A 26,121-nucleotide genomic window follows, 5' to 3' on the forward strand; every position below is an offset into this window, starting at 1 on the left:
CTAGAGACGGCAATCTAACAGCAATACTAAATAAACTCCTGAGCAGAACACTCAAGGATGTACACTTACTCCAAACTCATCCACTATACACATTAAATATGTGCAGTTTCTGTCTAGCAATTATACCTCAAGAAAAATGTTTAAAAAAAAAATCACCAAAACAAGATATAAGAAGTACATGTTATTATATTGCCTCTACAATTTGAAACATAAAATAATAACCCATTATGTTCTCTTGCAGATATGATTATTCTGCATCTGGGAAATGACATTTCTAAAATATTTCCTAAAGTCAAATTTTAATTTAACAACTTTGTGGAAAAAAAAAAAAACAAAACACCACTGAATTATATACTTTAAAAAGGTAGATAGGTAGATTTGGGGGCTCCTGGGTGGCTCAGTCGGTTAAGCATCTGCCTTTGGCTCAGGTCATGATCTCATAGTTAGTGAATTCGAGCCCTGCGTCAGGCTCTGTGCTGACACCTCGGAGCCTAGAGCCTGCTTTAGATTCTGTGTCCCCCTCTCTCTGCCCCTCCCCGACTTGTGCTCTGTCTCTCAAAAATAAATAAATATTAAAAAAAAATTTTTTAAGGTAGATTTCATGGTACATGAATTTTAATCTAAGTCTACAATTTGATATAGTAAAAGTAAATGACATCATAGGGAATTTCTCTAGGGTAAGGTAAAGCAGGAATGAGTAATAATAAAGAAAAAGAACAAAAGAAAAAAAAAAAACTATTTCCTAAAACAAACAGAAGAGATCCTTTAGTACTTGAAAGAAAGAAAGAAAGAAAGAAAGAAAGAAAGAAAGAAAGAAAGAAAGAAAATCATCAAAGATCCGATTGAGAATAATTTTACAGGCAGAATGACAACTACATGCCAAAACAACCTTATCTAAGCCCGAACTTGAATATCACATAAATTACCTTTGGCAATCCAATGTCATCCATGGCATTCAACCACTGAATCACATTATCAGTGTGTCTAAAGTGCAGGCCAGTTGCCTAGAACAAACAAGAGACAATTAGGCACTGTTGGCAATGTAGAAGCAAATACTAAATAAAGACTCTTTGCAAGGTCCCCTTATGAGACTTTGCAAGGTCCCCTTACATTTAAGGTCTGTCTAAAGCATTGTGTTAAGATTCCACTCCCCAAAACCCGAATCTCAGCTCCCCTCACTTAAGAACTACCTGGAGCCAAGCCAGGCTGACTCAGTTGGTAGAGCATACATATGACTCTTGATCCCAGGGTTGTGAGTTTGACCCCCACATGGGGTGTACAGATTTATTTAAAAAAAAATAAAATGTTAAAAAAAAAAAATAGAACCATCCAGGGAATCTTCCTGTAGAGTTGAGCCTTACAGAACATGATCTTTGGAGTCCAATTATATTGGACTCGCCTCCCGGCTTGGCCGTCTACTGGTGACACTGGGCAAGTCACTTCACCCTGTTGAGTTTCCCCATCTGTAACACCCACTGTATGTGTTTGGTGTAAACACACAAGGGGAAAATGTACATAAGGCACTCAGTGTGGTGGCTGGCAGAGAGAAAATACTTATAGACTGACATATTAAACATATTAATCAGGGTTTGGATACCACACATACAAATATCCCCCTCTAAACCTCTATGTCTGCTATTTTTCAGCAAGATTCACTCTCCAGACGGGAGGAGGGGCAGGACTATTATTTTTATTGCTATACAGTCTCTACTCTTCCTTAAGTGTCTTCTTGCTCTGTCCCACACGGTACGCCACTCAACAGAGTTGCCTTCAGAAAAGGAAAGTTTCTCTTTGGGATGTCAATTTTGGTCTGCCTACACTCCTGTCGTCCTTTGACTTTAAACATAAAACGTAAAAATCTCTTTTGATTCTGTCTTCATCCTTGGTTCATTCCAGGTTCTGGCCCAATTCCTATCATTGCCCCGCTTCCATCTGCTCCTGGTTTTTCAACCCTCCACCTTTTATGCCCATCCTTTTCCAAAGAGGTGCTCATGGGAAAGCTCCCCCGCAACAGATTTTGGTCCTTGTCAACACTCCAACTTAACCAAGCAGTCTTCTTTTTCAGAGCCCTGGGCCACAGGAATCAAACCCTTTCAGGTACCTCAATTTCCTGAAATTGGATTGCTTTCCCAATTTACCTTGAACTCCAGGGGGACCTTTTTTCCTAAAGTTGCTATTGCTTTCAGTTTGCCAACAAATCTCAGTGCTTGGTGAAGATTAAAGTAGTAATCCCCCCCTAGTTACTTCCTCTACTTTTTAAGAAATGAAAAATCCATCAAGGACCATGAAGATTTCTAGGTACACACCATCATAAGAATTGTATCAGAAAGACAGATAGCCATCTTTTACTACTCCGACTTTGCACCCTTTTCTCCACTCTGCCAGATGCTTTATTTTGTCGGAATAAACACACCTACACATATTTCTCAGTAACTCTTACACAGGATAAAGTCCACTAACCTTCTCTCCTAAGTTTATGGAAATTAAAGCACCGAGCGAAGAAGGACTCACCCTGTATCTGGTCTGCTCTCGATCGTAGATTTTCTTCAGGGACACCACTTTGGGAGAGAAGAAGTTTCCTAGTTTGGCAAGGTAGACCCCATTCCTGAGGCCCTCCTCCAGCTCTGTGGTGGGAGGCAGGTCTTCCCCGAGGCATGCTTCCATCCACCTGCACAAAAGGGGAGAGGACATGAGAAGAGAGGGAAGGTCTGAGCTCTTCCTTAAGAGACTTTGAGCCTCATTTCCCTTCTTGTTGGAGGAGTTTAAGTTCAACATAAGCAATACTCCTTTAAGATCCAATTGCACCCACATCTTTGTCCTGACCCAGTCAGATCTCAGAGGCGAGGAAATTGCGAAAAACCCCAAGCATCACGGCCACCTTCTTCTCCACACGGCTCCCCTCTCCCATCACAGCAGACACCTGGCTCCTCAGACCCCAACTGCCCAGGAACCTCGGGCTCTAACCCTCAGTCCCTAAGTTATTCCTGCAGAACTCCTAAGAAAAATCATTTATAACTGAAGCCATGATGTCAACTGTTCAGAAATTTAAATTTATTGATGTTCTTTTCCAGTTTCAGAATCCACAGTGAATTTCTACGTTCAGATTTTGAGGTTGTTTTGGGGTTACATGAATAGCCAATCATCTCAGCTAAAAGAGGGAAGGAAATGCCAATGGAAGCAGTAAAAATTAATTCATGTTTTTCAGAGGATGGGGGGAGGAGGCCGTCAAGGGGAAAGGAAAAGAAAGTTACAATTCCCCTAGAAGACCTCTCCAGAGATGTCAGGCAGGCCCAAGGTAAAATAAAGCACATCTGCATATATTTTCTGCCAACAGAAATGTAGGTAACTAAAAATCATTTAAGGCAATGGTTTTTTTAAACCATTTTTAAGTCACAGAATCCTTTGAATATCTAAGGAAATACCTCCCCAGAAAAAAATGGAGTCTACCTTGCCATGTACTTAAATTTAATATGTCATTTCAGAGATTTCACAGACTCCAGATTAAAAACCCCTAATTTAAAATTACTCTATTTGGGGCACCTGGGTCCCGAGTTCAAGCCCCACAATGGCCATAGAGCTTACTTTTATTTGTGTGTGTGTGTGTGTGTGTGTGTGTGTGTAAAATTATTCTACTCAAATTTTACACAGCCAATGTTATCCCCACATTCTGGTATCCCCACATACTGATAAAAAACTCCCCAGACACTGGCTGTTGCCTGGTCTATTTTACTAGTGTTAAATTGTGAAAAGACAAAAAAAAATATTGAAAGACATAGCCAACTGAAGTAAAAACTACATTTACTACCAAGCAGGACAACATAAAAATGAAGCATTTATAATGTTCACTGACATACAGAAGTTTAAATTAAAAGCCAAGTAAAATTGGAAGAAACATTTAACTATCCCATATTTTATAGACACACACACATACCCGTGAAAATTTACATGAAAACACTAATGTACCAATAGAAAAACAGGCCACATAATATGTACATGTATCTATGTATTTTTATATAATTCTTTGTATTAATAAAATTGTTTCAAGGATATACAACACTTAGATTTATCGTACTTCTGTAAATTGTTGCTTTTTAAATAAACTGTTCCTTTTATAATTCAGAATAAGCTTTCTTGTATTAATTCTATCTTTCCAAATTGAGATTACTGCTCAGAATTTTTACAAAATGACAAGGAAAAGCAACAATTTCCTTGTTTTTCTCAGGTTCTATAAATAGTCATATGTGCTTAAGTAAATAAATACTGGCTGGGTATAGGCATGGCCGGGGAATTTTGTGATTATTCTCCCTACTCGACAATAATAAGTTTTCACCTCTGGCTTTTCTTTCAGGTAGTAGAACTTAAAGGTCACGGGGTCGGGGGCAGGGGGAACAAATGAGTTTTCCAGAAGAACTGTCACAGTAACTAAAACTAGATACCAACTGGTAACCGTTACAAAACCCAAACTACACCTCCGCAAGAGCCCAAAGACCAGAAGGGCAATGTGGAAAAAGAATGCAGGTCGCCAGTGTGGAAAGCAGCTGCAGCCCAAGGACACATCTCATAGCATCGGCCCTCCGTTATTTTACTGCTAAAAAGCTCGTGGCAAACGCCTCCTGGCAGCCCCCGCTCTCAGGGGACAGTCTAACTTGCGTTCTCATTAACAGAAACAAACCTAGAACAACGGTAGTCTAAGCCAAAACCAGCCCTTCACCATGTAATGGCCCGAGGAAAAAAGTACTTAATTTTCTCCTCCAAACACAGTAAACACATACAAGACTACGGAGGAAGAGCACAGTGTGTGCTTCTGCCTCGAATCGGAGCCAGTTTCCAAAGGTGTTCTGGTTGTCCTCTGAGACGACCACACCAAAATCAGAGTGAAAGGAGGACCACCGCAAGGTCCCCCCCAAGCCTTCACCCTGGCCCCTCCCTGGGGGACAGTCCTGAGTCACAGGAAGGCTCAGAAGTTCTGTGCGGTCAAGGACACGGTGCGCATCACACGATGCCAGGCCGGAAGAGCCGACGGTGAGCTGGTGAAAAGGGGTAAAGGAGGGCAAAACACAGTGCGTCTCCCACCGGCCCCAAACCAACAGTGCCCTCCAAGTCACCACACGTGGGGTGGACTCTGCTTCGTGACAGAGTACCACGTGGTTCGTGGCTGAGAATAAAGTAAGATGAATCAGGACCAAACCGCTTTGAAAAGTTAAGAGCCCGAAGCAGGGTGCTACGTTACTCTGTCATTTTCAATATCAGCAGAAGTCTAGATTCTACCACGGTCCCAAGAATATACCACAAACTCTCCTGTCTGCCCTCCACAGCCATCTGAGACATTTACCCCTCTGCCACTAAACCACAGAATCACAAGACGAGAGCCAGGAACTTAAAGCACTTCTAGGGCAAATCCCTTTGGGTTTTTTTTTTTTTTTAATATAATAATACATATCTATTAGAAAAACTTATTAGACATTTCTTAATATTTTATGAATATTTTCCATGTTATTATATAATTTCTGAAGACTAAGTTACATAAAAATTCTACCAAGTGCTTAATTGGTCACCTATGTTGAACACTTAGTCACTTCCAAATATTTTCAACTATTAAATAATCCTCCAAGGAACACGTTTGTACACAAGTTCTCCTGTATTTACAATTAATTCCTAAGGAAAGGACTTTAGAAGTATAACTCCAAAATAAAAAATCATAAACATTAAAGAAACATTTTTTTATTGTCCAAAAGCTTACCCGAAGGCTATACATATTTGCACAAGCCCCTCATTTTACAAGTTAGAGTAAGGCCTATCCAAGGTCACCTGCTAGCTAGCAGCAAAGGCAGAATAACCAGACCCTGATTCCTAGCTAAGAATCCTCCCTCAGTAAATGACTGCTTCTACCACGTCACTCCAAGAGCCTAACAGGGCTGAGCTCCATAGGACAGTCTAAACACGGCAAAGTGTCAGATAACCCTCCCAGGAAAAAGGCTGGTATCTCTCCACCTCCTGTCCACTAAATAGGGTTTTAAGTATTTCAGTTTAACTCTAAACCCACCACTGATTCTCAACTCAGATAGAGTTTTCTTATAAAACGTAAGCATTTAATTTGGCTTTATAAGTACATTTTATTTTTTTTTAAGATTTTATTTTTAAGTAATCTCTACACCCAATGTGGGGCTCAAACTTAAAACCCTGAGATCAAGTCACATGTTCTACCGACTGAGCCAGCCCAGTGCCCTTTGCTTTAAAAAATTTTTTTAAGGGGCGCCTGGGTGGCGCAGTCGGTTAAGCGTCCGACTTCAGCCAGGTCACGATCTCGCGGTCCGTGAGTTCGAGCCCCGCGTCAGGCTCTGGGCTGATGGCTCGGAGCCTGGAGCCTGTTTCCGATTCTGTGTCTCCCTCTCTCTCTGCCACTCCCCCGTTCATGCTATGTCTCTCTCTGTCCCAAAAATAAATAAAAAAGTTGAAAAAAAATTTAAAAAAAAAAAATTTTTTTTTAAATAAATCTACATATAGATCCTTTACACTGCACACAAAAATCAACTCAAAATGGGTCAAAGATTGAAACCTAAGACCTGAAACCATAAACTCCTAGAAGAAAATATTGGATCTAAGCTCCTTGCCATCAGTCTTGGCAATGATTTTTTTGGATTTGACACCAAAAGCAAAGGCATCAAAAGCAAAAATAAACAAAAGTGGGACTACACCAAACTAAAAGCTTCTGCAGAGGCAAAGAAAACCATCAACAAAATGAAAAGACAACCTATGAAACTGAAGAACGTATCTGATAGAAGGTTAATATCCGGGGGCGCCTGGGTGGCTCAGCTGGTTAAGTGACCGACTCTTGGTTTTGGCTCAGGTCATGATCTCACAGTTTTGTGAGTTCAAGCCCAGCATCAGGCTCTGCAATGGCGACATGGAGCCTGCTTGGGAGTCTCTCTCTCCTCTCTCTCTGCCCCTCCCTGCTGCTTGCATGCTCTCTCTTTCTCTCTCAAAATAAATAAACATTTTTTTAAAGGTCAATATCCAAAACATATAAAGAATTCAAGGGTGCCTGGGTGGCTTGGTCGGTTAGGCATCCAACTTCAGCTCAGGTCATGATCTCACGGTTTGTGAGTTCAAGCTCTGTGTCAGGCTCTGTGCTGACAGCTTGGAGCCTGGTGCCTGCTTGAGATTCTGTGTCTCCCTCTCTCTCTGCCCCTCCCCCGCTCTGTCTCTCTGTCTCTCTGTCAAAAATAAACATTAAAAAAAATTTTTTTAATTAAAAACAAAAGACAGTTAAACGTCTATAAGGCAATAAAGTATTTTCTTAAAGAAAAGATAAACTGGAGGAAAAATCTGCAACACATAACAAGGAATTAATAACCTCCTATAATCTTTACAAGGAATTAATAATCTATAATCTTTACATGCATATGTACATTTTTTTTGCATATGTACATTTTAAATGCTTGAAATAAATAAAATAACAAATATTTCCCCCAGAGAAACGGACTAGAAACACAAACAGGCAACTCATAAGAGAATGTAAATGTGGGAAGGCCAGCTGGCGCAGCCACTCTGGAAAACAGTATGGAGGTTCCTCAAAAAGCTAAAACTGGAACTACCCTACGACCCAGCAATTGCACTACTAGGCATTTACCCATGGGATACAGGTGTGCTGTTTTGAAGGGACACATGCACCCCCATGTTTATAGCAGAGCTATCGACAATAGCCAAAGTATGGAAAGAGCCCAAATGTCCATCGGTGGATGAAAGGATAAAGAAAATGTGGTGTGTATACATGTATATATATACATACGTATATACATATATGTATATGTATATACATATATACATATACATATATGTATATACGTATATATATATACGTATGTATATATACATGTATATATACATGTATACACACACATATATACATATATATGTATACACACACCACATATATATACATATATACATGTATATACGTATATGTATGTGTATATACATATATGTATATGTATATACATGTATATACACATACATATACGTATATATACGTATACACACATATATATACCTATATATGTATACACACACACACACACCACCCACAACGGAGTATTACTTGGCAATCAAAAAGAATAAAATCTTGCCATTTGCAACTACGTGGATGGAACTGGAGGGTATTATGCTAAGTGAAATTAGTCAGAGAAAGACAAATATCATATGACTTCACTCATATGAGGACTTTACGAGACAAAACAGATGAACATAAGGGAAGGGAAACAAAAATAATATAAAAACAGGGAGGGGGACAAAACAGAAGAGATTCATAAATATGGAGAACAAATTGAGGGTTACTGGAGGGGTTGTGGGAGGGGGGATGGGCTAAATGGGTCAGGGGCACTAAGGAATTTATTCCTGAAATCATTGTTGCACTATATGCTAACTAATTTGGATGTAAATTTTAAAAAATTAAAAATAAAATTTAAAAAAAGAATGCAAATGGCCAGTAATTATAGGAAAAATTCTTAATCTCACTACTAATCAAATTAACAATGCCGTATTCGGCTATCAGAATGGCAAAGATAAAAAGGGACAATAGCAACTTATCATCCAATACATGGGGAAACCCCACATTCTTGCACTGTTCCAGAAGGAAATCTGGCAACGTGTACCATCATTAGTAAACTTTGAGAAACTTCCATAAAAGGCAAAGGGTTGCTTCACTTTAAGATATGACTTGGTGACCTGTGGCGCGGATGGCTAAGTGAAAGAGGCTGCCAGCCGACGAGGCTGGGACACAAGACCAGAATGATAAATTCATGCCGGAAACATGTTCAGCTTGAAATAAGAACGGGACATCAGGTGGTGACATCCTACAGGCAGTGGGAAGTCTGAAAGACTCAGGACAGAGGCCCAGCTGGAGACCCCAGTGTGAAGAGGGGCACCACGGGAGCGGAAGAGCTCACCAGAGAATCAGACGTTGAGCAAAATAAAATATGGTCAAGGGACGCCTGCCTGGATGGCTCAGTCAGAGGAGCATGTGACTCTTAATCTCAAGGTCATGAGTTCGAGTCCCGTGTTGGGAGTAGAGATTACTTAACTAAGTAAATAACTTAAAAAATAAATAAATGGTCAAGACTGTGCCTCGGAGAACACCAACACTATTACAAAGAGAGAACAGTCACTATGGTAAAATGAGAACCGTGGCAGAATCACATGATGGCAAGCAAGGAAGGACAACTTGTCAGGAAGCTGCAGAGAGGTGAACGGCAGAGAAAAGGACGCGGCAAACAAGGAAGGAGGCCCCATCCTCACGGGGGACCTCAGTGGAGTGGTGGAGCATGAAGAGTGAGATTACACTAGGAACGTAAGTAGAAGTGGGGAACTAGAAACAGCCAAAGTAGACTTCTTTTTCGGGAAGTTGAAGAAGTGAGAGAAATCGGAGGAATGGACAAAGGGTAGATGTGAGGTGGTGGCACCTCTCTCTGTTGATGACTCACGAAGAGGCAGTTATTTGCAGGCCGCAAGAAAGGAACAAGTGCGCAGGGGACTAAAGATACAAGAAATAAGGAAGGCAAGGTTCTGAACAGTACAGGGGGCAGCTCGTTATAGACAGGAACATACCCACTTCTTCCGTGAGAAATGAAGGAAGGAAATAAGAATGAGCAAGAATGACTAGTAATCTAACTAACCCCTCTGAGCTTCAGGTTCCTGTCTGCAAAAACACCTAGTCTCATAAGACTGTTCTGAAGATCAAATGAGAAAATGCATACAAGCAACAGACTCTAAGTAACGGTAGCCGTGTATCTGTGTTACAAGTACGTGCACGAATTAGCTAGATTGCAGAAATAAACCTGCTTCTAGAGTCTGACACCTAGTAACCTGCCTAATACCTGCCTACCTTGTCCTATGATAGCTGTCGCAGGAACCTCATACTTGGCCCTACCCATTCCACCCCTGCAGCAAGACAAAGAAATCACTATTCAGAGAATTCTTAGTGTGGTAAGCCCTAAAACAAGCCCAGACCTAGAGCATACGGAGGCAAGAATCAGGGTGGGACTCAGAATTAGGGGTCTGTGAGGAGGAAACGAGTTGAACGAGTTCTGCAGAGCACGTGACTTCAGCGGTTTCCCAGCTCTGTGCAATACAGAAGGGGAACAGACCAATGCCGGAACTGACGCTCCACACCATTGAGATTCGGTTCCCCCAGGAGCCGCTCCGCCGCTCCTCCGCTCCTCCGGTTACCACACCCGGCGTGCAGAGCCGATGCTCCCTCATGCCAGGGTTACTCGCGGCTGAAAACCTCCCAAGCTGGGCAGTCTTTCCTTGCAACTAGGATTCTACTAAGACCCTAACTTATCTAAGCACCATCCAGGCACTGGAAATACCTAGAAATTATAATCCAGTGTGGCAGGAACAAGTCTTGAGAGAAACGAATGTATTCGATAAAGAACTCACCACCTGAAGAGGAAGGGAATTAGGGCTAGTTTCCCAGAGAAAATGACATTTAGGTCTTGAAGGACTGGGGGGGGGGGGGGGTAGTGTTTAGGTGGGGAGAACAAGTCATAGGCCAAGGGAAGAGAATACACAAACCTTCTGAAGGATCTGAAACAGGAATGAAATGACCAGATATAACTTGACAGATCACTCTAAGCAGTAGGGTGAGGAGGAAGAATGGGTAAGGATACAGTCCTAAGAAGTACTGGCAGTAATCCAGGCAAGAAAGATTTATAAAGGCTTGTTTCCCAAGCCATGCAAGCACGTGAGAAACCTTGATAGTATCTGCTTTAAAAGAAACTTCTGAGTATAAATTAAGCCAATCTGAATAGCTATAGGAATGAATGAGAAACAGAAAAGAAACTTTCTTCTTCTTCAACTCCTCCTTCTCTTATTCATTTAGAGAGTGAACGAGTGCACAAGCAGGGGAAGGGGGGGTGGGGAGGGGATGGGAGAATCCCAAGCAGACTTTGCACTCAGAGCACAGAGCCAGACTCAAGGCTCAAACCCATGAACTGTGAGATCATGACCTGAGCTGATATCAAGAGTCAGATGCTTAACCGACTGAGCTACACAGGAGGCCATTCTTCTTAAGTAATAACTTATTTAACCTAAACATCTCTGAGCAAATAGTTTTAGTCTTTGCTAAATTGGATAAGTTATGTAAAGTCTACTTGCCAAAATTAAACGTCTAACTGTTATATTTCAAGAGTCCCCATTCTTACTGGGGTGATGGAAACTACACTATGGTAACAGTTGCACCATTCAATAAAGTTACTAAAACTCATTAAGTTGTACATTAAAAAATGGGAGACCTTTATGGCATGTAAATTATTACTTCAAAGAAGTTTTTCTAAAAAGTCCCTGCATTAACAGGATTAACTGCTGACTCCCAGACCACATCGTCAGATGCAGAGCCTGGCGAAACATTACCACGTTTGATCTACCCGTCCATCTCTACCACGTATCACAAGGCGTGAAAGACCTTTTAACCTTCAATGAAAACAGAATCTTCAAACTGAGTTAGATGATACTAAGTCTCACCAGCTGCAGCCTAGTCATTGCCGGCCTGAGCAGAACTTGGGGAAAGACACAGGTGAGAGTCCTCTAGGAGGCGGAAGACAGGTACCCATTTCCTTGCAAATGCGAGGCTCTGAGCCAGCCATCTCAGCCTACTGCCGCAGCTGCTAGAGCCCCCCAGAGCCCCGGAGACCAAGGAGAGCCTGTAGAGCCAGTACTAGGTCTGAACACTAAGAGCAAGAACTAGGTCTGAAACTTAAATTTCAGACCTAGTACTCAGTGAGAACATGTCAGGAGGACAGGTTAACTGTCTTAATCATTAAGGACATAATCCTTGCCCTCTGAGGCTCACAGTATGTTAGGGAAGAGAAAAGTATAAGGCATTGATAACATATTATAAAGATAGGGGTGGGGAGGGACAGGTAGAAACACGAGAGGAGTACCTGACTCAGACCTAGGGTAAAGGTGGTGGGTGCTTCCTGGAGGAGGTGGATGCTACCTGAATTTACTTTTCTTTTCTTTTTTTTTCTTTTCTCTTCTAGAGAGAAAGATTGACTGTGGGGGTTGGGGGAGGGCGAGAAGGTGTGGGGAAGAGGGAGGGAGAGAGAGCAGGAGAGAGAGGGAATGAATATATCCCAAGCAGGCTCCACACACAGTGTGGAGCCCCAAGGCAGGGTTCCATCCCACAACTGTGAGATCATGACCTGAGCCAAAATCAAGAGCTGGACACTCAACCGACTGAGCCACCCAGGGGCCCCTGAATTTACTTTCATAGATAGGCAATATATATATACATAGGTCAAAATTCAAAAAGTATAAAAAGATACCCATTTAAAAGGAAGAAAATTTCATGAAATGGACAAGAGTGTCATATGCCACAGAGATTAAGAGAAGTACTGAAAATTTTCTAATGGACATAACAATTAGGTCATCAGTCATTCCAGGAAGAGAAATCTGGTAGGGGAAAGAAGGGTACACAAACCACACCCACACAAGTTAGGATAAAGAAGTGGGTACGGGGAGTAAAGACAAGTTCTTCCTGAAGGAAGAAAAGAAGGGATAATACAATAATCAGAGGAGGGTCTAGTATTAAGGGAATAGATCTGGAATGGGTGAGGATGTTTATGTGCTACAGAGAAAAGAATCAACAGGAAAAAGTTTAAGTTATAGTTAAGAAAACAATCCTGGAAAGGGTGCCCGGGTGGCTCAGTCGGTTAGGCGAATGACTTCAGCTCAGGTCATGATCCCACGCTTGTGAGTTTGAGCCCCACATCGGGCTCTGTGCCGACAGCTCAGAGTCTGGAGCCTGCTTCAGATTGTGTCTTCCTCTCTCTCTGCCCCTCCCCCCCCCAAAAAAAATAAACAAACATTAAAAAAAAAAAAAGAAAAGAAAAGAAAACAATCCTGGAATATGAACCCTAGAAGACAAAAAGGAATATGATCCAGACCACACATAGAAGATGGAGTCTTAGGAAGAAAGATATTTCTCCCATTGCTACGGGGAAGGTCAAGCTGCCATGTTAAATAAGATGGGATAAATTTGTTAGGGCCAGAGAAATTGAGAGAGTTCATAAAGAGAGGTCATCAAGCTGTAATATGGGAAGTTAAGGATGGAGACGACTACTAAGAATAAAGATTTGGTAAGAGCTTTTTGATTGGCCTTCCCCATCTGACAATTCAAATGTTACTTTCAAAAGTCACCTCCTCCATGCACTCTTCCATGATCTACCCTTGGAAATAATCTCTCCTTCCTCCAAACTTCCTCTAAACTTTCCACTGGCACTTTGTACCTCTTTACCCCTTAATATAGTTATTTAAGTACATAAAGGTGGAATCCTTTTCTGATTTACCTTTCAAGTACAGTGCTCAAAAAATAACTGCTGAATAACAAACTGTTCTTTCCCTCTTGCTTAAGGACCATAGCACTGGTCTCAATTATAACCAAGTAATAATAAAAAAATCATCCTAAGCTCTCATCCCACAGTGCTGAAATTCTCTTAACCACCCCAACCCCACACTCCACACAGCTTTGCACCAATTTAACTGAATATTACTGAGCAGCTACTTTGTGGAAAAGCACTGTGGAAGGAGTGCTCCTGGGTACCAAAAAGTAGAAAAAGGCAGTCTCATCTCTAAAGGAACACAAAAAATATGTATATTTCTGCTTTCCCTTCTTGCCTATCTGATTTCAGCTTATCTTGCAAAGCTCAGCCATAAAATAATCTTTCCCTCATCTAAACTCTCACACATTTAACTGCATCGTTTCATTGGCAATCTTATATTGTCTTGTGACATTAGTTGGACCTTCCAACCTTTGATGTTAGGTAACTTTTTTTTTTTTTTTCAAATGGTGATGCCCTATCTGTCCAATTAATCTGTAACGCCCCTATGGACAGGACTGGGTTAATAAGCATTTGCCATTTGCCATCTTTTCCAGTTCTATATTAGAGAGTCCTGCACAACGAGGAACCACAAATGCTTTCTACCTGTTTTATTTTATTGGAAGTGCTTTTCCCAACTGGTTTAGCCATGCCAAGGGGAAAAAAAAAAATTGAGCAATAGAATGTTATCACTTAAAATAAAAATACCGTTGGGGCACCCGGGTGGCTCAGTAGGTTAACCATCTGACTTCGGCTCAGGTCATGATCTCGTGATTTGTGAGCTCGAGCCCCACACCAGGCTCTGTGCTGACAGCTCGGAGCCTGGAGACTGCTTCAGATTCTGTGTCTCCCTCTCTGCCCCTCCCCTGCTCAAACACACTCTCTCTCTTTCTCTCTCAAAAATAAATAAACATTAAAAAAAAAAAAACTTTGAATAACACAGGAGATGAAAATAAAAATTGTTTGAAGTAACTCAGGAAAGTACTTAGGTTAGAACATAATCTTCCATCAATTGTTACATAGTCTATGCTTGAAAATCTTCTGCAACATGGATTTTTCCAAAGCAGATTTTTTTTTTTTTAATTTCTTATTGCTATAAAGTTCTTCCTCAAATTAAGCAGATTTCCATTGCCTGGTTCTGTTCCTCTGGTACCACACATGATAAATTGAACCCCTCTTCCATATTTCAGATCTTTTAATAATATAGGCAAAGTGTTAACAGTTGAATGAATTCCTATACTGGGTGAAAGATTGCACTTCTGAGATTCTATGTTTCTATAGTCCCCCTAAATCTTGTCTCCATATTAAATACTCTCAGTCCTTTCAAGGATTTCTCATACATCATAATTTATAGACCTTTTACCATCCTGGTCAAGCTGATTCAACATGCATGAGTCCTTGAACAATAACCATGTCTCAACCAATGCACCAACACCCACTGATGGGGTTCCTCACTTTCTAAGGATTCTGATCTATCAGCAATGCCTGCTGTGGGTGTCAAAGAATCCCATCACACAATTATCACCCTTGCTCTAGACTATCAAGGTCCCTCTTAAGGTATGGCCTCCAGACCTGAAGATGAACTTGTTAGCCTCTGATGAGTACAGAGGACAAAGGGACATACACCACATTTCTATTAATGAACTGGTAAACAACACAGATTTGTTTCATTGTGTTCTTTTTTCCTACTAATGCTATTGCCATAAATGCTACTACTCTATCCTGTACCTAAACACTCCATTTTTGAACCCCAATGTAGGATGTCACATTTATTACTATTAAATCTCATTAGATTCAGGGTATTTTGAATGCAGAACTTGTCATGAAGTGTATTAACCATCCCTCCAGCAACAAGTCAAACTCAAATTTAATCAATACACATCACTGATAAGCCCCAAGAAAAATGTTTTATCTGTAACGTGCCCTAGAGAGCTTTCTTTGAACTTAAAACCTAGCAGCTCCTTTTATCATGGAGATAAAATTCATATAACATAAATTCACCACTTTTAACCATTTTCAAGTATGCAATTCAGTGTTTTTTAGTATACTCAAAATGTTGTGCAACCACCATGACTACTTAATTCCAGAAGATTCTCACCACCCAAAGAGAAAGCTCGCGCCCATTAAGCAGTTACTCCTCATCTAGCAGCTCTTTTTGAATATGGTTTATTCAACTGGCTACAAATCTTAATTGCCTTACAATCTAGTCCACATTTGTCAAACCTGTCACTAATGTATCACAAGACACACTTGCAAATGCCTTACTGAAATCTAGACATTACTGTGTTTCTCTGATTCACCAATCTGGTGACGCTGTCGTCAAAGAGGAAATGATCTTAATGTGACAGAGCTTGTCTCAGAAAGCCCTGGTTGACTCCTAAGCATCACTTGTTTCCTAAGTGCTCATCTACTTGACAATATGCTAGGAATTCTGCCCCAGACTAATTCGTTAGACTAGAATTTATGATTATCTTCTTTTCCTTTTTAATAATTAGTACATTTGCCCTCCTCTACTTTTTTATTTATTTTGAGAGAGAGAGAAAGCTCAAATGCACACGCACACATGCACTCACGAGGGCGGGGCAGAGAGAGAGAGAGAGAGAGAGAGAAACCCAAGCAGGCCCTGTAATGTTTGCACAGGGCCCAACATGGGGCTTGAACCCACGAACCATGAGATCACGACCTGAACCAAAACCAATGATCAGATGCTCCATCAACTGAGCCACCCCAGGTGCCCCACCCTCCTCCACTTTTAAAAACCACACTCCAGTTCTGCACAATGCCTTAAAGATCACTGATGACAGTTTAGCAATTATACCTACCCAGTTAGTACAGTAATGGCTTCAATTTAAGCTCTCTAAGCTGAGAACATCAGAACTCAAAGAACAGAAAGAAACTACAGATAAAACATATAACAGTTGAGAACTAACCAGGAACATGTTCCAAATTGTCACTTGAAATAGTCCCTCAAATCCATTATTCTGACACAAAAACAGTGCTTCCCAAACCAGTGTACTCGGGAACACTAGTTCTAAGCAAGAAAGTCTGTGAGAAGCGTCTGAGAGGAAACGAGGGGTGAGAAATCCTGCTTACGCTATCTTCTCCCTTTGAGATTCGGAACTTACAACCCACGATGAAAAGCCTATATAGTCAAATAGGCTATCTAGTCAGTCAAATCTAGTCAGCCGCACAGTTTCCAAATCCCAAACTGTATTCTCCTTTAACACAAAGAATAAACTGCGTTACTTTGGCAAGCTGATTCATCTCATCAGAGTCTGTATGGCAAAGCTGTTAATCCAAAACCTGTTTTCTCAATGCCAACTTCATTACACACTGATTAGTCGTTTTTTATGGCACAATACAACCTGCTTCAAAGTACTCTGGAAAATTCTAGGCAGTTTCTCTAAAATGGTATTTTTATGTTTCAAAAATCTCAACAGTTGGAAGAGCCTGGGTGGCTCCTTCGGTTAAGCATCCGACTTCGGCTCAGGTCATGATCTCCCAGTTCATGAGTTCGAGCCCCACATCGGGCTTTCTACTGTCAGCACACAGCCTACACTGGATCCTCTGTCTCCTCTCTCTGCTCCTTACCCACCTGTGCTGTCTCTCAAAAAATAAACATTTTTGGGGCGCCTGGGTGGTTCGGTCGGTTAAGCGTCCGACTTCGGCTCAGGTCACGATCTCGCGGTCCGTGAGTTCGAGCCCCACGTCGGGCTCTGGGCTGACAGCTCAGAGACTGGAGCCTGTTTCAGATTCTGTGTCTCCCTCTCTCTCTGACCCTCCCCTGTTCATGCTCTGTCTCTCTCTGTCTCAAAAATAAATAAACGTTAAAAAAAAATTTTTTTTTAATAAAATAAACATTTTTTTAAAATCTCAAAAAATTTTAAAATAAATAAATAAGTCTCAACAGCTGAACCTGCCTTGCTCTGAAAAAAAATTAAGATCTCAATTCAAAGACTAGACAGCAAGGCAAACTACACAGAACATCTCATCAGAGAGTCATTGTTGATGCTCAATATGTATTATCCAAACATCTAGAGAAAATAAGTAAATAAAGCAGGATCTCTACTTTAGTCCTCATACCAAAAAAATTCAAAATGGATCAAGGGGTTACATGTTAAAACTCTTTACATCCTAAAAATACTAGAAGAAAACACAGAGGAATGTTTTTGTATGGTACTGGTATAAATGACTCTAAAAAAGACATAAAGCCTAAAATCTAAAAAGAAAAAAAATTTATAAAATCAAACATGTTTTAAAATTCTAAATTGTTAAAAATAATAATGAAATGAAATTCTAAATTATTTTAAAAACCTTAAAGTCAAACTTAAAGGACAAACTGGATTCTTTTCAGCACATGTGGCATCCAAAGCACCAATCCCCTCAATATATAAACAGCTCTTACAAAACAGTAAGAAAAAACTCAACAGAAAAATTAGCAAAGGATTCTACCAAAACAGTTGGCAGAAAAGGAAATACAAATGGCTCTTAAACAAAGATCCTCAGGAAACCTGGCTGCCTCTGTCAGTAGAGCATGCAACTCTTGATCTCAGGGTAGTAAGTTCAAGTCCTACACTGGGTGTGGAGCTTACTTAAAAAAATAAATTTAAAAAAAAAGTTAAATTAACAAAAAAGATGTTCAGCTTCACTCAGAATTAGATAATCTGAAAATGAAACTACAATGAAATACCATTTTCACCTATGAAATTCTCAAATATTAAAAAAACTGTAATACTGCAGGTTGATGAAATTATGGGTAAAACAGCCCTCTTATACATTACGGATGGTACAACTTCCAGACCAAATTGACAATATTTATCAAAATTGGGGCACCTGAGTGGCTCAGTCGGTTAAGCATCCAACTTCAGCTTAGGTCAAGATCTCACAGTCTGTGAGTTCGAGCCCTCCGTCAGACTCTGTGCTGTCAGCTCAGAGCCTGGAACCTGCTTTAGATTCTGTGTCTCCCTCTCTCTCTACCCCTCACTGGCTCACATTCTGTCTCTCAAAAATAATTTTTTTTTAAATTAAAAAAAAAAAAAACCTAAATGTACACATTCCCTTTGACTTAGAAATCCCACTTTTAGAAATTTATCCTACAATACCCCCAAAGTGTGAGATGACATACATACAAAGTTGCTAACTACAACACTAGAATAGCAAAAGGTGGGGTAAAATATGCACTGGTAGGTTCAATCTATACATTGAAAAAGTATGCAACTGTGAAGACAAAAATGAGGTACTCTGATGTATTCACGTGGAGTAAGTTATGAGATGGAAAGCAGAATATGACAAGGAAATAAGTGACTAGGATTTATATGCATTGAATAATGAAAGACACATATTCATAACTGTGGTTCCAACTGGGGAAAAACGAAATGGCTGGGACACAGACTTTTTTTTCACTATATATCCTAGCATAGCCTCTAAGTATCATGTTCGTGTATTATCTATTTTTTTTAATGATTAAGAATAAAATTTTAATTAAAAAAACTAAAATCTGCCTAAGAATATTTTTGTGGGACTTCTCAAGTTTTTAAAGGAAATCCCCAAAGTCAAACCACTGCTGGGCACCACCTTTTCAATCAATGATTAAGAAGCATTGTCCAAACTAATGACATAACAGTATGCCTTCAGAGCAGAAAAACATTTTGTTACAATAGTCCTGGCAAGTAGTAAGTAACTTTTGTTTCCTTTTAGCTTATCTAGAGGTCATCTGATATGTATGTGTTATTTGTAATGAAATGATCTGCTCTACTGTGAGGCTTTTTGTATTTAAATTTTATTTTTATATCATTTTTCTATCTTCAATAATCACAGGTTTTTTCCTCCTTCTTTTCAATTTTTCCTCTTCTAATTTTGTCTCATTCCCTCCTTTGTACTTTAGTTCCTTCTGCTTCAGTTTGTAGGAACACTAACCCTATTCAAGAAAATATCTTGGGGATCCTAGGTGGCTCAGTCGGTTGAGTGTCGACTCTTGGTTTCAGCTCGGGTCATGATCTTACGGTTCGTGGATTTGAGCTCCACATTGGGCTCTGTGCTGACTGCATGGAGCCTGCTTGGGATTCTCTATCTCCTTCTCTCTCTGCCCCTCCCCAACCAAGCCTCCCTCCCCCTGTCAAAAATAAATAATTTTTAAACTATATACCTTGTTTTTTATGTTGCAGATTAATAATCCCTAGAAACAGGTGGATAATTTCTACCTTATGGATAGTACCTATCACAATAATAGTTACTTCCCTTCTACTATAAAAGTCTCACAATTTTTCCTAAAGCCAGAGTCCTCTTAGTTCCCAAACATCTGCCCCAACAGAAGCCAAGCCCTGGGCTGGCAGCTGCCTCTCCAATGCTCCTTCTGCTTTTCGTTATGATTTCCAATGAGTCAACAGGAAGGTATTCTGAGTAAAGAAGAAATAGAGGCCTTTAGACAGGACTTTCCTCCACCCACAACACCAAAAAATACAGTTCTTGCCAAACGATCCGAGGCAATTTCCAACCCAATTTGCCACTCCTGTCTGCATGAGGTCATTATGTAAAAAACAAGCAACTGGGAAGAAGACATGCCTTTCTAGGCGGAATCACAAGCAAATCCCAGGTTATGAACATGAAAGCCAAACCAGAACTCTCTGGCCTCCCCAAAGTCACCGTATTCAACTACATCACCTCTGCTGCAACCGCTCCCCCTTCCAAGGAAATCATCTTACCGAGCGAGAGTTAGGTCAAAAAAGTTAAACATACACATTTATCACAGATACCTATAAAAATCACTTAGCTAAGATTTTACGTTTGCTATATTTAAGATTTTACTTCAAGTAATCTCTGCACCCACTGTGGGGCTCCAACCCACGACCCCAAATTCAAGAGTTGCACGCTCCACCGACTGAGCCAGCCAGGCACCCCTATGTTTACTACATTTCTTATTAGCATGAATAAATCTTTCACCAATCATTTAACAGCTACTTATGTACGTCCATCACTATCTTTAGCTCTTCAGTAAGTAAAACAAATATAAAACAAAGTAAAAAAAATTTAAAAAAAGAGTCCAACACTAGTTAGACACAAAGCTACGGGACAAATCAGAGAACGGTCCTCACACAGTCAGAGTGGCAGGCAAAAGACTCTGCAGTAAGTGGGCAGGCTTGCCCATCAGACAGGTAGGCAATTAACACCTGTGGGAACCAGCAGATTTAATGGTGGACTTCAATGTCGCCCCTTCCGTGCCTATAGAGGTCAACAGCACTAGTGTCAAGTTGGGCTTGAACCCCACAGATAGTCACGAGGCCAGCAGACAAGCGATACTAATTCATTTTTTCCCCTCTTCAAAATAAAAATAATGCCCATCTCGCAGTAATGTTGTGTGTAAAGTACTTAATTACAGGCAGTTACTGCCGCTGTCATTATTTTTAGAAGCAGTGGTACTGCGGCAGCAAACTTGCCAGGTCTGGGCACTTGCCAGAACTGAAATCCGGCTCTGCCACTCACTAGACGGGCAAGTCAGCCTCTCCAAGCTTTGCTTTCTTTTCTGTTAAATGCAGATAAGAATAAGCACCTCTTTAAGAAGAGCTAATCATACGAATCAGCTAATCAGCTAATGCATACCAAGTGCTTAGCACAGCGACTCTCATATAAGTGCTCAATACACGGTACTGATAATGACGGTGAAGAGGCAGAGGAACATGATGATCTCGGGGCAGACAGAACAATGTTCTTCATCTTTTTTTTTTTTTAATGTTTATTTACTTATTTTGAGAGAAGAGAGACAGAGCTCGGACAGGGGAGGGACAGAGAGAGGCAGAGAATCCCAAGCAGGCACTGCACTGTCAGTGCAGAGTCCGACGTGGGGCTCGACCAAAGGAGCCACAAAATTGTGACCTGAGCGGAGATCAAGAGTTGGGGGTCTAACTGAATAAGCCACTCAGATGCCCCAGACAGAAAATATTTTATATCATGATGTCCTGGCAAATTGCAGGCTTGAGTTTTGGGTTGGTTTTGCTTTTTGGGTTTTTTTTTTGGGGGGGGAGAGGGGGGTGTTTCCCTTTAACCGTTGTAACCCTATTTGAAGTATTTGAAGTATTGAGATTTCTATAATAAAATGCCTTATTGGAAAATAACAATTCTTCCCAACATAAAATTTTAAGAAAAAATTTCAAAACAACATTCAAGCTTAAGCAAGCAAACTTTCTCTTCAAAATAAAACATTAACCAGATCTTTCATTTATATGTTTAAGATTTTTGATTCATGTTCTGTCAAAGCACAGGGATCAATCGGAATAGCAGGAGTTCATCTCGAAGAAAAACCAAGCGGCACAGTCCTGACTGGGTCAGGTGGGACACAGAACTTGTGCACTCGAGTGTCACTTTACTCAGTTTGCTCAAAGATATGGTCTCTAAGCAACCAGGTCCCAAATTTTAAACAAACAGTCCCGGTCATATGAATCACTTCCGAATGGTCTCACTTTGCCTACCAGCACTTTCTTACACAAATACTTCCTGCGAGGGGTTTATTTAGCAGTCTCAATTGGAAATAACCAGAAGCCATCAAATACCGCATGGCTTAAAAATGTTCAGAATAGGTCCTGCTACCAACAGATATCCCCAAATCGCTAAACTGTGAAGCAGAAGAAATTCTGCAGAAATCAGAGATGGGTCATCATGCAAAGCCAGAAAATTAAATTCCTAGAACATGCCAACTTAGGTCCCCAAATACATTTTTACTATTCTTTCATTGGGAACATTAAGATATACAAACACGATTGTTACTCTGACTCTAAGACTAGAAGAAATAAATGCCAAATTCAGTCAAATAAATAGCCCACTTAGCCCAATTAGACTTTCCCAATCTTGATGGGGGGGGCAATCTATACAGTTAGCCGGCCTCTTAACACTGGTTTCCTGTGGTCACACCCACTCTGAGACTTACTGAAAATAAGGGGAACTGGTAAAGTATTCAACCCAACTCTTGGCTCCAACCTCCTTTTTTCCACCTGAAAAGAATGCTATATGTGTCACACTATTCTCCATGAACTAGAGACCATTAAATCTATTAACAAGAATAGAGAGGGAAAAGGAGTGAACAGTCCAAAATGAAAACTGGAATAAGACAAAGAAACTACCATTAACAGAACCAAAGGGGAAAAAACCAAGACAGTAGAAAAATCCAGTAAATCAAAAGATAGATGTGGGACACATATCTAGTCCTGATTTAACATAAACAGACAAAATGTAGAATAGCCATAAAACAAACTACAGAGATCTAACCTACCAACAGGTACCCCAAGACGGAACTAATGAGTCAGAACTAATTATTAGAGGTACAACTCCTTAGAGCTAAAACAAACACAACACAAAACAAAAACAAACAAACCAGAAAGATAATATAAATCAAGAGTCTCCACATTACAGGCAAAATTACTAAGCTAACATCAACTCTAATATATAACTCAAGGAAACTTTAAGAAAGAAGAACTCTACAAGTTTCAAATCATGGAAAATCGTGAGGCAAAAACAAAACAGAAAAAAGTCATTTGTCATGGAGCTAAAATCAAGCCAGCTTTAGAGGTTTCTAAGTTCTACACATTTTCTCAAGAAAAATGAAATATAGTTTACCATAAAAGAAGAGTGTAGAAATAGAACTGTACTTAATTTAATATTTGACAAAGTAGACATTGATTGCTAACAGGTTGTAAAAAAATTATTTTTAGGTGACAGAATAATTTAGGGGCTCCTGGGTGACTCAGTTGGTTAAGCACCCAGCTTCAGCTCAGGTCATGATCTCGAGGTTTGTGGGTTCCAGCCCCTCATGGGGCTCTGTGCTAACAGCTGGGAGCCTGAAGCCTGCTTCAGATTCTGTATCTCCCCTCTCTCTCTGCTCCTCCCTCGCCTGTGTGAGCTCGTGCTCTCTCTCGTTCTCAAAAATAAGTACTTTTTGGGGCGCCTGGGTGGCTCAGTCGGTTAAGCGTCCGACTTCGGCTCAGGTCACAACCTCATGGTTTGTGGGTTGGAGCCCCATGTCGGGCTCTGTGCTGACAGCTAGGAGCCTGGAGCCTGCTTCGGATTCTGTGTCTCCCTCTCTCTCTGACCTTCCCCATTCATGCTGTGTCTCAAAAATAAATAAACATTTAAAAAAATTTTTTTAATAAAAAAAAGATAAGTATTTTTTAAAAAGGCAACAAGAGGGATTTTTTTTTAAATGACAGAATAATTTGCATAAAATTTATTTATTTTGAGTGTGAGGGTGTGAGCAGGGGAAGGGCAGAGAGAGAGCGGCAGAGAGAGAGGGGGAGAGAGGGAGGGAGGGAGGGAGGGAGGGAGGGAGGGAGGGAGGGAGAGAGGGAGAGAGAGAGAGAGAGAGAGGGAGAGAGAGAGAATCCCAAGCAGACTCGTGCTATCAGCACAGAGCCCAATGAGGGGCCCAATTTCACAAGCCCATGACCCATCAGATCATGAGCCTAAATCAAGAGTCAGATGCTTAACCGACTGAGCCATCCAGGCACCCCTAAAATGACAGAATAATTTACAAACACCATGAGATTTAAAGACTTAGATTCCTAACAAAAATTAAGCATTAAATTGAAAAAAGCTAACAATATAAGACTTCACATTTTAGCAAGGCTTTGGAGAATTTGAACTATGGCTTTGAATTGATCAAAGAAATTGCAAAGAGAAAGATTAACATTTGAATTGCATAAAATTGAAAACTTCTGTACAGGGGCACCTGGCTGGCTCAGTCAGTATTGTGCGTGACTCTTGATCTCATGGTTGTAGATTTGAGCCCCACGTTGAATGTGGAGATTACTTAAAAATAAAATCTTAAAGAAATTTAACAAAATGAAAAAATAAAACTTCTGTACAGTGAAAAACCAAAATGGCAAATCAAGAGAAAATATTGGTAGCAAATACAACAGGAGGTTGACCATATTATAAGAGAGCTTATGAAAGTTAACATCATGACTCTATTAGACAACCTCATCCACAATGTGAATAAAATAAAAAAAAAATTTTTTTTAACGTTTATTTATTTTTGAGACAGAGAGAGACAGAGCATGAACAGGGGAGGGTCAGAGAAAGAGGGAGACACAGAATCTGAAACAGGCTCCAGGCTCTGAGCGGTCAGCACAGAGCCCGATGCGGGGCTCGAACTCACGGACTGTGAGATCGTGACCTGAGCCGAAGTCGGCCGCTTAACCGACTGAGCCACCCAGGCGCCCCAAAATAAAATTGATAAACAAGTACATGGGAAAAATGTTTAAACTTTCCAGCAATCAAAGCAATATCATTTTAAACTGGAATAAGTCTAAATAAATTATGGATGTTATGTAACCACTGAAAATAGTAATTAAGACAACGATATAGCAATTAAAAGATCTAAATTTGTGAATACAACTATCTAAAAATTATCTACAACTTTTCCTTTTACTCAGGCCCTTTCTTTTTTCTTTATTATAAAATTCATGATCATTGTAAAAAGCATTTTAAATCTACCGAAGAGCACTAAAATAAAAAGGAAACGTCTTGGGGTGCCTGGGTGGCTTAGTCAGTTAAGTGTCTCTTGGTTTTGGCTCAGGTCATGATCTCACCATTGGTGGGTTCGAGCCCCGAGTTCAAGCCCGCTCTTCCTCCCTCTCTCTCAAATAAATAAACATTTAATGCAAAAAAAAAAAAAAAAAAAGAAAAGAAAAAGTCTTCTCACACCCCCCACCCCGACTCCCTAGACGTATCTTCTTATTTGAGTTTCCTGTGAAACACAAGCTTAAATCTGAAGTGAAAAAACTAAGGCCACAAACCTTTAGGACTTTGAAAGTGCCCAGAAAATTCTCCAGAAAAGTTTACTAATGCCTCATCACCTTTATGTTAAATCTGCTTTTGCCCCAAGGGCCAGGATAAAGAATACATTTACCCAGTGCCCACTGCATTTCAGCCACTATGCCAGGCACTTAGCCCTCACAGCACCTCCAGAAGATGCGGAGTATCTCCATTCTGCAAAGCACAGATTTAGGCTCACTCCCTCAAGTTAAACAACTTGCTAAACCCGAATCAGAAATCACACCTGCCAAAACTGAAAATCCTCACTCTTTTCACTTCGCATATCCCACTTCGCATATCCCAACAGCCAAGTTTTTTAAAACATTTCAGGTTTGTTTATTTTTTTTAATGTTTATTTTTGAGAGAGAGAGAGAGAGAGAGAGAGAGAGACAGAGTGTTAGTGGGGGAGGGGCAGAGAGAGAGGAGACACAGAATCTGAAACAGGCTCCAGGCTCTGAGCTGTCAGCACAGAGCCCATCACGGGGCTTGAACTCACAAACCATGAGATCATGACCTGAGCTGAAGTCTGGACACTTAACAGACTGAGCCACCCAGGTGCCCCAAATGTTTCAGGTTTTTTAAATGTCTGTTTTAATTAATTATAAGTATTATGAGATTACTCATAATACTTATAATTACTCAGTATTATGAGTAGTATGACTTTTCTTAGTACCAACGATAGCTGACTGCCTAATACATACCAGATTACTCTCCATATTTCTTCACTGTAAATTTTGCTGAGTGTCTCAGCTACACCATAGGGTAAAAAGCAGTAAAACGCTTTTCTGACCACAGTAGGAACTAATCCTTCCGTTTGTGCAAAAGGCACTCTTAGCTTGAACAACTTTAATAAAGGCACTTTTAAATGCAACCAACTTCTTACCTCTGAGTCTATCCAAGGCAGGTGCACCAAGGTAAGTTTCAGAAAATAGAAGTGAGGTTTTCC

At 40.4% G+C, this 26,121-nt stretch overlaps 1 protein-coding gene across 8 annotated transcripts in view; it reads right to left on the reverse strand.

The window, feature by feature from the left end:
* IQGAP1 (IQ motif containing GTPase activating protein 1) overlaps window positions 1-26,121 on the reverse strand; it is a 224,954-nt gene that overhangs the window by 191,431 nt on the left and 7,402 nt on the right. For all 8 annotated transcript variants that reach the window (XR_007454151.1, XR_007454149.1, XR_007454150.1 and 5 more), the window contains exons 3-4: window positions 2,512-2,668; window positions 927-1,004 (exon numbers count right to left, since the gene is read on the reverse strand). Coding sequence is in view for 5 of the 8 variants with exons in the window: in XM_049614186.1 (XP_049470143.1) it covers window positions 927-1,004; window positions 2,512-2,668 (235 nt within the window). In the remaining 3 variants the exon portion in view is untranslated. The remainder of the gene's footprint in view (window positions 1-926; window positions 1,005-2,511; window positions 2,669-26,121) is intronic.

This window comes from Panthera uncia, assembly GCF_023721935.1.
Source record: "Panthera uncia isolate 11264 chromosome B3 unlocalized genomic scaffold, Puncia_PCG_1.0 HiC_scaffold_2, whole genome shotgun sequence".
NCBI classification, from domain to species: Eukaryota; Metazoa; Chordata; class Mammalia; order Carnivora; family Felidae; genus Panthera; species Panthera uncia.